The sequence below is a fragment of the Rousettus aegyptiacus genome, unplaced genomic scaffold, assembly GCF_014176215.1.
Source record: "Rousettus aegyptiacus isolate mRouAeg1 unplaced genomic scaffold, mRouAeg1.p scaffold_m13_p_5, whole genome shotgun sequence".
Classification (NCBI taxonomy): Eukaryota; Metazoa; Chordata; class Mammalia; order Chiroptera; family Pteropodidae; genus Rousettus; species Rousettus aegyptiacus.
In genome coordinates this window covers 33,978,003-33,994,654 of record NW_023416308.1, presented here as the reverse complement: position 1 = coordinate 33,994,654, position 16,652 = coordinate 33,978,003, and the positions used below count along the sequence as shown (strand labels likewise).

Genomic DNA, 16,652 nt, shown 5'->3' with positions numbered 1-16,652 from the left:
AGATCTTTGAGTGGTTTTGAGTTAATTTTTGTATATGGGTTAAGATAAGGGTCCAACTTCATTTTTTTGTAGGTGGTTGTCCAATTTTCTCAGCAATATTTGTGGAAAAGACTTTCCTTTTCCCATTGAATGGTCTTGGCACCCTCATCAAAAATCATTTTACTGTATATGCAAGAGTTTATTTTTGAGTTCTCTAATTCCGTATATCTGTTTTGTTGTGTGTGTGTGTGTTTTTAAATGCCAGTAACACACTGTTTTGACTTCGGTAGCTTTGTAGTAAGTTTTGAAATCAAGAAGCATGAGTCTTCCAACTTTGTTCTTTTTTAAGATTGTGAGATTCCAATGAATTTTAAAATGGTTTTTTAAATTTCTGAAAAAGATGTTCTTGGAATTTTAATGAATATTGCATTGAGTTTGCAGATTACTTTGGATAGTATTGTCATTGTAACGATATTGTCTTCCAATCTTCAAATGCCACAGGTCTTTTCATTGTAAATTATTGTAATCAAATTTCTCATAATTGATAGAATATGATTAATTTTAGTTAATGCTGTGACTTCTGAGTGTTAGGAGTTTAATAAATTTTATACTTTATAAATTAACTGCCATCCCTTATAACTGATTCCTGGTATATAACCTACAGTAGAGATTGAAAACCTGTGGGCTGAAGACAGAATGGGATCTGGACTTGTGTTTTATTTGGCTCTTACCACGATAGTCTTCACTGTATTTTAAATTCAAATTAAACATCATCATTTCTAAATAACATGGATTTTTATATGTAGATTGCTTTCCATTTTTTGGAGGAATTGGAAAGATCTGGCAGCAATGCCAAAGTAGCAAGAGGCCTCTTTGAGTTGTTAGAGACTCTGGTCTCCTTGAGGGAGGTTGAGTGTGGGTTGCCGTTTTTGCTTTATACTCTTGTCTGCTCCTGTTATGGAGTTTCAATCCATGTTTAAAAGAGGGGGGTGGGGAATTGGCTTGAAATTGCCTCTTGAAATATATACTTATTATTCATGGCAGATTTTAGATGAATTAAAAACCATACTTCATAATAGAATCTTCTTTGATTGGCTGGTTGGACTCTTCCATGGCCTCACCCCCTTTTGAAGAAGATTTCTGCTTAATGCTATATGAATATTTTTCTTTATAGAATCAATCTCAGTCTCCCTCCTTTCCTCTCTCCCTTCCTCCTCCTCCTCCTCCTTCTCCTCCTCCTCCTCCTCCTCCTCCTCCTCCTCCTCCTCCTCCTTCTTCTTCTTCTTCTTCTTCTTCTTCTCTCTCTCTCTCTCTCTCTCTCTCTCTCTCTCTCTCTCTCTCTCTCTCTCTCTCATCTATCTCATCTATCTCATAGCAGCTTTTAAGATAAATGATTATTAGGGGCTTGAGTAGCTTCCACAGGAGCTATATTAATAAAATACCATGCTGGACTATTATTTTGAAAGATTAATCTTGTGAATTGATACAAGTCATTGAGACCGAATGTTGGCTAGGGTTGTTTTTAAACAAAGGAATAGTAATCAGGACAGATTAAAATCAGATTTAAATGTTTTGAGTATTGATTTTAAAAAGATTAAATGAAAACACAGACTCAAACTTGATAAGCTCCCAGCCAAGCTGAGACATTGCATAAGGTTTTATGTGTATATGTAGTGAGCGAAGAAGCTGAACTTGTCACAGAATGGTTGAAGTGTAAGACATAGTGCAGATCTAGTACCAATTCCTATTGGATAAATGAATCCTCATTGAAATACCCCTATGGTAACCTGATAGTTTTGCAAGTAGGATCTATGTCTCTGAAAAGCTGGAAAAAAATAAAATAGAACATAAACTCTTGAGTTGAGTTTGAGGTAAAGAAGGTTGCTTCAGTAAACATCAAGAAGATAAAGTTATAAGCATACCATTTTTAGCATTCTTTATACTTGGTAATTTGTGAAGATAAGTTTCTTTCGACTATGACATTAGTACTACATCAGTATTTGGAACATTTTGGAGTTTTATGGAGGAAATATTTGGAAGATAGTAAAGAGACAAGTGATCAGAAAGATAAAGAGTGTCTTACACAAATATGGCTAAGATTACATCATTTTATAGCAGCATAGGTATAGTTCATTGTTGACCAAGTAAAATGTTATCATGTCAGACATTACTGAGACTAAGATACTGTTTTTGTGATGTTCTGTAGGTAACTGTATCTAAACTAATATACCAATATTTGAGAGTAGTTTTTTCATAAGGCCAAAAAGTCACTTAAACCTAATATGAACACTTGTTTTCATCTTGGCGTTAAGTATGAGAAATAAGTTTCAAAAGCTTTTCTATCGAAGTTGTTAATAGCTGTTCCCAAGAGATGAGGAAGGTGAAGAAGAATCATTCTGATACAAGCCAACATAAATTGCCCACATTTGGCTTGGGTACTAAGTGACCAGATAGTAGTACATACCTAAATAGCTGCTTAACCTACTAGTCTTTGAAGGGTTCAAGTGAACTAGTGTGATGACTTTGTAAGACTATTTAGAAGAAAAATAAGGAGGGATTTTTCTAGACAAAACATGTGCTACACAAATTTTCATAGCTGTCGAAAATTACTGTAGTGCTTAGATGCTGGGGAGCCTTAATTTTTTTGTAAAGGCACTATGTATGTTGTCAAAAATAATTTTCTTCTTACTATTTTTCAGTTGGTATATAATTTAGAGGCAGATCCAACTACTGCTAAGGTCCTTATAAACACTTTGCTTTTAGTAGAGTTATTTTTTATAAACTATTTTTATTGTTGATGTTCCCAAACCATATTTAATTCTCATTGGGTGAATTTTGAAGAATGGTTGAATTCTTAATAGTGATATATTACAGAATAAAGGTCATTCGGGAGTTTTTAACTATAAAATGCATAAAATCAATTTAGCAAGGTGGTTGTCAGTTTTTCATATAAAACATAATAGTTTAGCATTTGCTGATGGTTGTTGTGCTCTTACCTGCCTTTTATTGATTTGTTTTCATGGAGTATCTGAATTCAAATTAAAACTGCCTGTTATTATTACAGAGAATTGATTAAACTAGGCAATGTCTGTAAATCATCAAAGGAAGATTTTAGCACAAGGAAAGGATGGTTTGATCTTTCCATGGCAGAAAAAATGATTAGATGGATTTTAAGAAAATCAGTGTTCAAGGGAAGACTACAAGCTCTGATACAGAAACATTGTAAAGTTTTGCAGAAAAATTAACAGAAATTTGGAGTAAGAGATCACCAAACATGTATCTTTGGGAAAATGCCTGCTTCCTTCCTTGACATGATTGAGGCATTCAGAGACTACAGTGAATTGGCAATGAGAACTATCCAGGAATGTAAACTTGAAGGAAATAATACGTCACCGTCATGAACGACACAGTAACTATCTGGACCAGGAAGTTCAGGACCAACAGACTCCTTCAGCAGAAACAAATGATCATCGATATCCTTCATCCTGGGAGGACAGCAGTACCTAAGACAAATTCAAGGGAAACTAGCCAAAATGTACAAGACCACACCAAGTGTCATCTTTGTTTTTGGATTCAGGACCCATTTTGGTGATGACAAGACAACTGATTTTGGCATGATTTATGATTCCTTGGATTATGCAAAGAAAAATGAACCCGAACAGATTTGCAAGACATGGCCTGAATGAGAAGAAAAAGACTTCAAGAAAACAGCAAAAGGAACGCAAGAACAAAGTGAAGAAAGTTAGGGGGACTGCAAAGGCTAGTATTGCTGTTGGCAAAAAGGAGTAAAGATTAGTCAGTGACTTTATTTGTGGTGATTGAGAGATTTTTCATGAGAGGATTAATAAACTAAGAACGTAAAAAAAAAAAAAAAAAAGGAAGTTCTAGTTGCTCTTGCCCATGAAGGAGAACTCCAAAAGAACTTTTGTGATCAAGATACTTAAGTTTATAACATTTGTGTCTGTTCTTTTTTCTCCTTATTTTCATGTTAGTTCAGGAATAGACTAGACTCCCAATTTATAATATAATGCCTATAGAAAATAAGAGTACCGTTATTGTACTACCTTTCCTTGTGGCTTAACTCTTGACTGCCATTTAAGAAATGGTCAGAAGTAATTGGAGATCTCTTATATGAGAAGAGTTCGAGTATTTTTTTTTTATTAGCATTGTTTGGTTTATATGCTGTTTGCCCTGCCAGGCCAAACTGCCACACAGTTGAGGACTTGTGACTTGTTCGTTTCGTTATCTCTGGAGCCTGCTTTTGTAAGGCCCTTACAAATGTTTATTGACTTGACAAAAATAATTGAATCAACAATTCATGTGTGATGTGAACATCATATCATATATATGTTTGGGGAGTATTTTTAGTTTTCATTTTTACTTTGGAAAACCTTTGGATTTTGTTCTTTGGTTGTTAGAAACCTAGGATAGGAGTTGTTTGTTTCAATCAGGCATAAACATAAATGTGGATCTGAAGAGTTGGGGGATGGAGGAGAGTATCCCCAATTGGGGCTTCCTGACCCCCAGCAATTGGATAAAATAAGAACTTTGGCTCTTGGCATTAGACCCACTTACATAACCCATACTGAATCTCTTTTAAGAAGAATTTCTCAAGGTCCTTTTTCCTAATTCCTGTTTGTTATTTTACTTGTAACCACTTGTCTCTTTAACTAGCCTGGCCTCTTCAGAGAAGCTTTGTAGCTCTTTACCCATTTAACTCTTGGCAACTTAAGGATTTCTCAAGGAACCACACGAGTGCCCCATTCTTGCAATTACCAGAAACTCTTGCTAGCTAGCCTTCATAATGAAAGAAAGGAAGTGTATTTAAATGGAACTTACAGGTAAAAGAAAAGTCATTCAGATATCTTTTTGTTGTTGTTAACATAATGTTAGCACAATGTTAACTGAACATTTAACACAGCTCTGTACAGTTAGAAATAAATAAATGCAGTACACATGTGTAATATAAATTTTCTAGTTGACATTTTTAAAGCTAAAATAGATGAAATTAGTTTTAACAATATATTTAACCCAATATAGCTGGAATACTATTATTTCAACATGTATAAAATCAAACGTAATAAAAATAATGAGATATTTTACATTTAAAAAACTTACATACTAACTCTTTGAAGTTCTGCATATATTTTACATTTACATCTTGATTTGAATGCTAATCTTCATTAGAAATACTTGATTGTTATTCAGATTTTATAAAGTTTACAGTTGGAAAAGTAGAATTACATTCTATCTCTACTCAGACTATATTTCCTCACCTTTCTTGTGTCTCCTTGGACTCATTGTAGCTTTGTTTCTGTCACTACCACCCCACTGAAGTGACTAGTGCTGTCATGACCAGTGAAATCTCAGGCCGACATTTCAGTTGCTGCTGCTTCATCTCTTCTGGTTCTTCTCCCTCAGTCAAGGACTTTCCTTCTATATGCCCATTAAATGTTCTGTCCTTTTCAACTGCTCAGTCTCCCCAGATGATCTTACCTAATCCCTGGGTTTAAAATTCTTTCAGCCTGATTTTGAATTATAAATTCGTAATTTCCAGCCCAGACTACCCTCTGGAGATCCTGACCTGTGTTTTTGTCTGGTAGGTATTTCCATTATTGCCACTTTAATAACCCCTGGGTACCTCAAATAACAGTGCTTCCAAAGAAATCTGTCCATCTCCCAGTCCCCTCCCTACCAGCCCTCTTCAGTTTCTCTGCTGGTTGTTAACTCCACTATTCCCTAGATGTCAGAATTCAAAAGTTGGAATCGTTTTGAACCTCCTTTATGTTTCCTGTCTAGATCTTATCAGCATTTCTCTAGTCTGTCCCTTTCCTACTCATGCCTTTGTTCATCACCTTCATCTTGGGTGAATACAGTGCTTTCCTAACTGGTCTCCTCGTCTCTACATGATCTTGCACCCTTCCATCTTCTAAAATATGCCTAGCAAGGTCACACTTATGCTGGAAGAGAGCCCAAGCACAGTTTCTGTGGAGACGTTCTGAAGACGTTGTCCTCCACGTCACCCCATAGCTGTTTCTTTTCTGTGGTGAGCCCTGTGCCTGCCTCTGTTGTAGCTCTTCTCACATCGCAGTGTTCTCAGTTTCCACTTCCTCACCTCTCATTCATCATGTATGCCTTACAGCATAGTTCTGGGTTTCCCTGTGTCTGGATCCTGTCTCAAGACTGTGAGCTTTCCAAATACATATGCTAAGTCTTATTAATTTACCTAATTTAGTCATTTACTAAAGCTCTAAATCTGAATGACTTTAGCAATAGAAATTTATTGTCTCCCTATTCTGTTCTGGAGGCTAGAAGTCCAGATCAAGGTTTCGGGTAGGGCCATGCTTCCTCTGAAAGTGCTAAAGGAGCATCTGTTTCAGTCCTCTCAGCTTCTGGTAGTTCATTGGCTTTTGGTAGTTTCTTAACTCCAGTCCTCATGTGTTCTCCCTGTGTGTTTGTGTGTCTCTCTCCACATTTCCCCTTTTTATATGGATGCCAGTCATAGTGGAGTGGGGGCTCACTCTAACCCCCGTATGACTTCATCTTAATTACATTTGCAATGATCTTATTTCCAAATGGGGTCTCATTTGGGGGTAGTGGGGGTTGGGACTTCAACATTTGAATTTTGGGGGAACACAGTTTGACCTCTAATACCAGTGATTCTCATGTTATCTAGAATTGTAAAACGATTGGAGGAAATAATCTGAGTAAGGATCAGAATTTTTATTTTTTTAACTGGCATTAATGTTTAATCAAAATAAGAGCTTGTGATTTTAATACTTTTCCATCTCTGGTTTTCAAATATATTCATAATTAGTAGTTTTGAATTAGTGTACCTCAAATGACGTGCGGGCAGAGGATTCTAGTTGTTCTAGCTCTGTCTCGATGAGAGGATGCTGCCTATTATTTTTGTTTAGGAATGTGGCAGTAGATAGCTCATGAAAGGGTCGAAAGTGTTGCTGCCTCTGAGGGGCGTGCTCACCTGGGGTGGAAACTGCTGTTCTCCTATGAGCCTTTTGCCATCATGTGGTTTTTCAGGGTGTGTCTATGGAATCACTTAGCAAAAAAAAAAATAATAATAATAATCAAAACTTGCCATACTGCATAAGTTTCTTTTTTTAATTTGTGTTTCGTTATCAGTCTACTTATGTACAGTGTTAATCATTTAGAAATTGCTGCTGGACGAGTTCTGCGCTCACTAGTGTAACTAAAGGTCTTAAAACCAAGAGCATAAGCTTTAGAGTCAGTAAGTTACTTACTTTAGTGTAAACGATTACCTCCAGTATTATTGGTGCTATTTCCAGATACTGTGCTTAGAAAAACAGATGAGGGTCTCCCCTTGAGGACTTACATTCTAATGAGGGGAGCTGGACAGTGCAGGTAAATGAGCCAGGGTAGTTTCAGGTTGCTTGAGGGGTAAGTAAAACAGCAATGGGTTGGAGGCTGTACTCTGGAAGGTCCCCTCAGATGATGCACATTTGAGCCTTGAAAGTCTTGAAAGGTTAAAATGTGCCTTCAAAGGGAAGAGCAGGGGAAGGGAGTGCTACGTGGAGACCCTCACTGGTGTGTGGACACAGGGACACAAAGAGGATGATGCTGAGTACAAGGTTAGGTGATGAAGTGAAGCATGGGTCCTGTTAAACAGCCGCAATTCCTTGGAACTGAAAGAGTGATGTGTTCTGAGATGATTTAGAATGCTATGTGTAGAGCACATCATGGAGGGCAAGAGTGTGGACACAGCTCCCCAGAGGCCCACCTGACAAGGAGAACAGTAGTGCACTTGTACTTCTCACTATGTGTGTGTTGCTCACACACGTTTACATCCTTTTTATTCATTCTTTTTACTCGACTGTAGCTTTTCTTGCTCTTTTTTAGGTATTTATTTAGAAGGTAGATGGCTTGAACCCAGGAATGCTAATTAATGGCCATGACAGCATGCAGTAAACACACTGAACAGCAGCTCCTACTAGCTTTATTATTTTTTTAAATTGCTGATAATTTCAATAATGCACATGGGCATGGGTCCCAGACAGGAAGAATTATTGTCTGCAAGCAGATCTGGTGTGAGCTGATAATACAGCTTGTATTTACTTGCAAATTTAAATGCTACCTAAATCATAGGAAAGATGCCTTTTGACTTGCTTTGAACTTGTAAAGGGTAGAGCTCTTTCACATTTTTGTTACTTTCACTGTTATTTTAATGGATATTAGAAGTTAGTGAGTTGTTACATCAAGATTGGTATCTGAATATTGCTTGCAGCTAGTAAACATAGTAAAATGTTTAGCAGAATAGCATATGAAAATTGCTATTTGTATTTTAAAATATGAATTTGCCTCTCTCTGCTCTGTGAAAGTCATTTTGGCAAATGTCTTATTTTCTACTTACAAACAGAGATATGGGTTATTTCCCTAAGAACTTCTGCCTTTCTTGCCTTTTGGCATGACAGAACTTTAGAAATAGAGAGCTTAAGCCTTTGTTTTTCATGGGCTAGTAAAAACAAAAAATTAGGAAGATAAGGTTGTCAGTTCTTAATATTACAGGATATTTTTTAAAACAGACTACCCACTTTTGTCATCATTTCATGAAAAACATTTTAAAACAAAAGGTGGAGAGAAAGTAATCTTAGAATTTATGGATGGTTATTTATCAAGAGAACAGTTAGCGGTTCTGTACCTTATGGTTATGTGTACATATGCACTCTAGATCTTACTTATTTTTAAGGTCACTATTATTTGTTGTAGACCTTATTACCCACTAGTGAGTGTCAGGGAACCCCTGCTATAAAACACTAGTAAAAACCATCCTGCATATTAAAACGTGAATATTTTCAGCTGCATGTATTTGTGTTCTTATTTTTTCCTGGATATGTTTAAGGAGAAGAGATCCAGTGGATTACAGATCTCTAACATTGGCCTTTCATGTTGTTACATCTTAAAGTCAGAAAGAATGTTTCAGCCAAAGTGGACATGTTAGTTTCTCAACTTAACCATGGTGAACTCACTGGGTTGAGTATTTATTGTAGTGAAATGGGTCTGTCTGAAAAATAGAATACTTCTTAGAAAGGGATGTTGTTACATTTCAAGTACATGAAATATTTGAAATAAGCTTAAAAAATTACCTAATTTTTAATGATTGTGATTTAATGCATTTTAAATAACAATATCATAGAGCTTTAAATCAGCCAGAAACATGCTTACAGTTTTTGAGAATATTGCCAGGTTTGTGCTTGGATATTCCACAGATAACCTCTCATCATTCGTATTATTTCTATCATTGCAAATCAGTAAGAATGACTTAGAATGAATGTGTTTAATTATTATTTAATCAGTAGTGCTTTTAGATGTTTGTTACTTGAATCATTTCACCCTTTTAAGGTTTAGGAAACACATCCCTAAACATTCCCCCCAACCTTGCACAAATTGTTTATTTAGCACACTGAATAAATAACTGTAACACTGGCCAGTGAGTTCAAAGGTTAAGCACAAGTTCACACCACTTGGATCATCTCATATTAATACTCAAGCCTGGTTTTCTGACTTCTGCAGTTAGCAGGCCTTCAAAGTATGACAGATTACTGCTCAGCTGTGGGATCATACAGATTCTTATTCAGTGAGGAGGCTGTCTTTGTTTCTAAGCCATATTTCTTAGACATAAGGAGTTTTGGGAAAGTAGAGTTCTATCTGTTGTGAACCAAAATACCAAAGTTAATATTTATTGTAATACCTGAAATTTGGGCAATGGCATATTTATGTTTCGCACAAGCAACAACTAAGGTCAAAAGAGTGAGTGAATAACTTCCAGGAGGTTGCATTGCTATGAGAGGGAATATCCCTCAAGAAAATCCATTTAGAGCAGTAACCTACATAGTGCTTTTTTGATCACAACAGTGTTTCATTAGTAACTGCAGATTCATGTTGAACTCAATTCCGTGCCAGCCGGAAGCCAGACCAGAGCCAGGAAGCCAGCAGCTCCGGTGATTTTCCTTTAAATAGTAGGGCAGTATTGTACGTGTAAACATTTGGTGACTAAATTCCCACAAAATAAAACGTAGGGTATTATTGCAGCCTGCTTTGGGCATGTCCAGTTTAACAGACCAAAAAGGAAATGTGTAGTCTTTTAAGCCTATTTCATACCATCCTGGATTTAGGGAGGATGACTGGTCACGTGAGGATTTCACGTGTGTTTCCTTGTGCGCCCATGATTTAAGCCCCAGTTCTGTGTAATCGTAGCCAGAGAGAATTAAATCTTCAGGAGCCGGCCCTATGATAATGATGCTAACATTTGAGTGCTCTAAGCTTGGCATTTTGCTTAGTACGTTATCTTAATTTAATCCCCCAAACAAGACTAAGAGAAATATGTAAGTTAGTAGCCCTGTTTTACAGATAAAGAAATCTAAAGCCTGATAATGGCTACCAGCACTTGAAGAACTTCTATGTAACAAGCACTATTTTAAGCACTTTATATATATTAACTCATTTAAACTTCAAAACATCACTATGCTGTGTAGTTACTGTTGTCATTATTTTATAGATGAGGAAACCGAGGTCCAGAGAGGTTAAGTGATCTGTCAAAGATGGCACAGCTAGTCATTGATGGAGCTGGAACGCGGTCACGATTTGTCTGCCTCTTAAAGCCTATGCTCTTAGCATCATGTACTTCCTTGAGGTCAGGAGTGGAATGAGCAGAAGACTAGTGGTTGGACAAGGCATGGCCCAAGTGTTTCCACGCCTGTAAATAATTTCTTAGAATTCCTATTTTATTATGGGAAATTGGAAAGAAAAAGGAGCCAGTAAAGATGTTCAGTTGAGAATTTTAGGTCCGTAAACACTGCTCTGCACCTTTTTTTTTTTTAACATTAAAATATTTTATGTATTTTTAAATAACTCTTTATAAAAGACTTCCTGCTCTTATCTTGGAGATACAGAAAGACAGATCTCATAATTCTTGGTGCTTGGATCCTTACCAGTGATCTCCAGATGGACAAATTACCATGATCCTTGGAGACAGTCTAAATCATTACCTGTCTTGAAAATGATTACTTTATTTATACTTTAATATTTAGAGCTCTAATAAAAACAGGGATTGTGTAGATGACTGCCTATGAACTAACAAATACATATCAGTGGACAAATAATGATGGCTTTTTACATTTGGAGTTTTCCCCCCAAACCTTCTTTTTAGAATTAAGCTGCTTATTAGAATTAAGTTCAAATGTAAAAAATCGCCAAGGATTTTCAGCTGGTATAATAACTGTGACTTCTAAGAAGAGGTTTTCTCAGTTTGCTGCTAAAACTAGAAAACGCTTAATAAGAATCCTGCTGTTTTATTAAATATGGGTTGAAATGTTTGAAGCTTAGACTTTTTAAATTGAAAGCTTCACTTTTGTATTGTTGATGAAGATACTTTAAAGATACTTTAAAGGATCCAAACTATAGACACTTGTCGACAGTAACAATAATGGACTTTCTTATATCTTAAGCTCTGGGCAGAATTATGATTGTCCTCCCATTGAAAATAAATCAAATTTAATATTTGCGCATATGGGATTTTACTACATGAGTATGTCTGCCCATGTGTTCAGAATAAACAGTAAGTTTTTCAGGTATCAGGCCTGCCCCGATTATACTAACTAGTTGTCCTAAGAGCATCTTCTTTTTTCGACAGATTGAAACCATGCAGTCATAATTGAAATTCAGGCAGGTAATGAATGGGATTCAAAAAAACAAAACCACTTTGTTTTGAACTAATCTTAGAGTTTAAAAAAGTTGCAAAAATACTACAGAGAGTTTTCCTATACCCTTAGCTCCCCTCACTTGATAATTAACATCTGACATAACCAGGTATCAAAACTGGGAGATCGTTTGTACAGCACTATTAATGGACTTGCAGACCATCTTCCAATAATTGCTCCAGGTTTCCAACTAATCCTTTTCCTGTTCCAGGATCCTGTCCAGGCTCCCATTTTGCATTTACTTGTCATTTCTTCTTAGTCTTTCCCCATCTTTCCTCATTGATACTCTCGAATGTCTTATTGCTGGTAACGTTAACGATGGTGCCACCACTGTGAAGTAATTTGTCTTCCCTTTTGTAATTAATAAGTAGCTTGGGGGGCTATCTTGAAACTATGAATTTTTACTTAATTTGTTCAATTAAGTAAATCTTAGGTGCTGGTTTGTGGACACAGATTTGAGTCATTTCAATTTATGAATCATGAGGAAGCATTCACTACCTTGAGCAAACAGGATTGAATTAGTACACAGGGTTTTTGCATCCATTAATAAATTGTCATTTTACCAGCTTTCTCTTTTAAAAAAGGTCTTTGCGTTGAGTGCTGTGTTCTAAAGGCATGCTTTGTTCAGTATTTATTAGAACTAGAACTGTGTTAACTTGGACACTTGAGTGCCTGTAATGCCACACCTTCTTCTCCAAGGAAACATGATTCACTCAGTCATAGGCTAAAATCCTCCTCTTTAGAAGCAGCTCCCTTCTCTGTAGGCACTTGCACAAACCCTGGAGTCAGATTAGATTCTGGGGCAATAGCTTCTATGAGCAAGTCAGCCATGGGTTTACAAACTTGCATGGATTGGGAGCGCTGCATTGGTCCTGGGCAGCTTTGTGAAAGAAGGTGGGGCTTCGTGGCCCCAGGAGTTGCGTCTCTTGAGGTGATGAATAAAGGGCCTGGGTTAAGTTAGGTTCAGATATAGATTTATTTTGACTTATTTATTACTTTAAGCCATTTCAGGTTTTCACCCCCATTACTAGAAGCACTTTTTACCAAGTTGAATTTCTGTCCTTAGATAGCTAAACCCTTCCCTGAGCCAAATTAATAAAATAGAATTTCTTATTAAGAATGAATTATTAAATAAAATGGAAGCACTTGGCTAGGAAAGCAGTTGATGCATTTTGTTTTCAAAGCCTTCAAAGTGCTGCAGTGTACATAGATCACAAGGACTGGCTTAAGTGCCAAAGCATGGGGCATTAATTTTCTTTCAGAGCTGATTCCATGTTCTCAGGATATCAGAAGTGCTGACTTGGCAGTGAAATCCCATTTGTAACATGTTAGATTAGGAAACAGATTGATTTATACATTGATATAATAGATCAAGGCACAGCGTGTGCTTAAGAAAATGGAGAGCACATTAAAAAAGAACATTTTCAAAGTAAAGAAATACAAACAACAGGAAAAAAAGATCCTAGTATACTCTAGATAAGGTCAGGGTATGTTTGATTAGTTGATTCCTAGACATGGTCCACAGAGGCTTTTTATATTTCAGATGATACCTTCTTGAGAGTCTCTTATGACCACAAGGATTAATCTTTCTGAACTCAGAAGTGAATCACTATAGCATATTAGCTGTCTGGAACGATTCCAGTTACTCTCTTTTTTCTTCGTGGTAACTAATGTGAGGAGCCTTCGCTGCTTAGCTGCCTCTTCCTGTTGCTTTAACCTCTGGTATTTTAGATTCTCTTTAGGGAAGGTAATGCTGACCATCTCAGCACAAAGATCAAATGCACTTACCACTGCTATATTGACCTCAGTGGTTGACCCATAAACTGAACATTTATACAATCGTATCTCTTGTGGTCTTTTAGCCAATGACCATAATGAGTAACACGTGGAACACAGTTTTTGGTGCTGATAAATGGCTACCTGCACAATTTTGACCACTCCACAGCTGTGACTTGGGTGACCTCACATAACTAACTGACCCCTGTGTCTTACCTGTATTCATTTTTGGAATTTAAGAGGTAAATGTCCTGCTACTCCCCATACTTCTGAAAGATTAGACATCACATCCAAATTATTACTTGTTTAATAGCTGCCTTTAATTTTAATGTAAGGCCACAGAGAATTGAGGAAATACTGCTCAACATCTTTCAGATTTAGCTGTTTTCACATATAGCTGGTTTGGGAAACACTTCTTTCTAAACTGTCATTTTGGCTTTCTTGCTTACATATATATCATGTCTTCCTGGATTTTCTTCATTTATTTGTCTGAGCTTTTGAAGTAGGAAGGAAAGAATTTGGGGAGAGCACTGGTTTCAATACACAGAAGTGTCCCTGAGGTTTCCTTGCCTTTGTCTCTGTGTGTACACATTTATATATACCCTGTTTCCTCTATATCATAATCAGGGTTTCTCACCATAATCCTTAGATATGGCTCCCAAAAGAGGATGGCCAGCATAAGAGACATTTTGGTGCATGTTTTGAACTTATTATGAAAATTAACACATTTGTCTTATGCATCCTTATACCTTTTAATGATTAATTTTGATGACAACATTCAAATATTACCTATAAGTGTGTTCCTTTTTGCACATATCTTTAAAAATTTGGGAGGGGCGCGGTTTGGGGGGTAGACAGGACTTAACACCAGTCTGTAACTTCACATGCAGTTATACTGAAGGCATAAGATCTGCCTTTTAATTTAATTAATGATTATCATCACAGTAGGGCTACAATAAATTCTACTTAATAAAGTTGCTAATTGTTCTCATTGGATTTAATTGGTGTTTCTCAACCTGGATTTACCTAGGCAACGTTTTACTTCCAGACGAGCTTTTCCCTAGCTACCCAATAAGTGTTTGTGCTTTCTTCTCTTGTGCCTAGTAGAAAGCAGGCTAATTTTCATACATTTCAAAGCTAAACCTGTAGGATGGTAAATTTATCCTGGAAAAAGATCATAATGTATTTCAAAATCATATGTAGGATCCCGATTGGACCATTCATGTCTGTCATCCAGCAGCATAAATAAGAGTCGTTCAGAAAGCATACATTTTCCATATATTTCAGGTCAAACCTATCCTTTCTGTTACAGGAAAACCATTTTATGTTAATTGCTCTTTTTAAAAAGAATGATAGACCATACAATCTAATTCTACCCTGCTTCCCTCAAGTTTTAACATTGAAAAACTTTAATTTTTATTTTGAAAGAACTTTTACATCAGGGAAGACCACAAAACTCCATTGTGGATGCAACAATAAATGTTGGCGTATTTCTAGATGCTGGGATGCCTGTGTTTTTTCTAGTGCAAGAGACTTGTGGGAGCTTTACTGTCATCAAGCCTAGATGTTATTTCTCATCTGTAACTTGTGAGCTGTTAATAGCTATGATCTTTCACAAAGAAGTGAATATTAGTCAAAGAAAGACTTTATGCAATAAGTAGTTGATTACTTTTACCTAACACGAGGTAAAGTTGTTTATGAAATTCCTTTCAGGGTTCAGTTTCCATGACTGACACCATCACTCATTGAGTAACGCAAGCCAGACATGGCACCTTCCTCTTTCTCACCACCCTTGCTAATCCGTCACTAAGTCTTGTCTGTTTTGCTCCCTGTGATCTTCTGACTCTGTCTCTCCATCACCTTGCCTTAGCCCAAGCTACCAGTATCTCTCTCGTACTTTGCAGCTCCAGCTTCCTGAGCCATTCATTCCCCTGCACATACTCTTGTTTCCTTTCACTTCCTTCTTCGCCCTCCAAACAGAGAAAGCATCAGAGCTACATTTCAATGATATCAACTTTGTGCTTAAAACCTGTCCACACTTAACAGTGATAAAAACCAAAATCACCTTGGTTCACAGACCATCTAGTCTTGTCTCTGCACGTGTCTCCTTCCTTCTCTACCACACTCTACCTTGCTATCTACTTTCTCTCCACATATTATTCTCAAACCTCTACTCAATGCCACTCTACTCAATGCCACTCTCTTCTGGAAGCTTCCCTGATCACCTAACCCAAGCCTAAGGCAGATCCTTTTATATGCTTCTCTATATTCTTTTCCTTCTTAAGAAGTCTAGGAATGTGATCACACTTTTTTGGTGTGAGTATTGACTCCTGCACTCGGCCATTAGCCCCATGAGAGCAGGGGCCATAACTTTTTGCCCACCCTTGTGTCCTAAGCGTTTAGCTTGTTGCTTAACATAATATCTAGCTGCTCAATGAAATTTTCTTTTGTGAGCGAATTGGGTAAAATTTCTGTCACTTTAGCCATTCTATATTTTTCTATATTAAGGAATGGAAAGTAGATTTGCTTGTATTAGGAGACTGCAGTTGGATTACAGTTCTCAGTTCAGAATTATCTAGATGGGGTGTGAGGGGTTAGATTTCCTGTTGACCTTTCACTTTGATCATATATGTCCAAAGGTCCTTTTTATTCTGGACTTCTCCTAGGAAAAGGATTTGTTTATGAAGATAAAAATAGTAAACAATGAAGAGTTTTAGAAGATCAGTTTTGATGTCATAAACCGTTGAATGACTGACTATGCTTTTGTGCCAACCTTTTTGAAGTAAACCTGTTTTTTTCCTCCCCCTTTTGTAGGCTCTTGCAGCCAATGCTGGAACAGGATTTGCTGTCGCTGAGCCTCAAATTGCAATGTTTTGTGGAAAGTTAAATATGCATGTGAACATTCAGACTGGGAAATGGGAACCTGACCCAACAGGCACTAAAAGCTGCTTCGGAACAAAAGAAGAAGTTCTCCAGTACTGTCAGGAGGTAAGAGTGTTGCTAGAAAGTTAAAACTGTTTTTTTTCTGGGTCAAGTTTGAGCTTCTTTGTCTTAGATATGGATATTTTATCATTCTTCTCTTTTGACCTAAGACTAAGTGGCTAATGACTGGTGCACCAGGCCTTTTGTTTCTAAGTGTATGATATGATTGAGATGTCTCGAAGG

At 36.8% G+C, this 16,652-nt stretch overlaps 1 protein-coding gene and 1 pseudogene across 4 annotated transcripts in view; both read left to right on the top strand.

Annotated features, from left to right (window-relative positions):
* Nucleotides 1-16,652, top strand: part of APLP2 (amyloid beta precursor like protein 2) — a 72,458-nt gene that overhangs the window by 21,285 nt on the left and 34,521 nt on the right. For all 4 annotated transcript variants that reach the window (XM_016139271.2, XM_016139275.2, XM_016139274.2 and 1 more), the window contains exon 2: nt 16,302-16,475. In XM_016139271.2, coding sequence (XP_015994757.2) covers nt 16,302-16,475 — 174 coding nt within the window. The remainder of the gene's footprint in view (nt 1-16,301; nt 16,476-16,652) is intronic.
* LOC118602798 lies at nt 1,337-16,301 on the top strand (annotated as a pseudogene).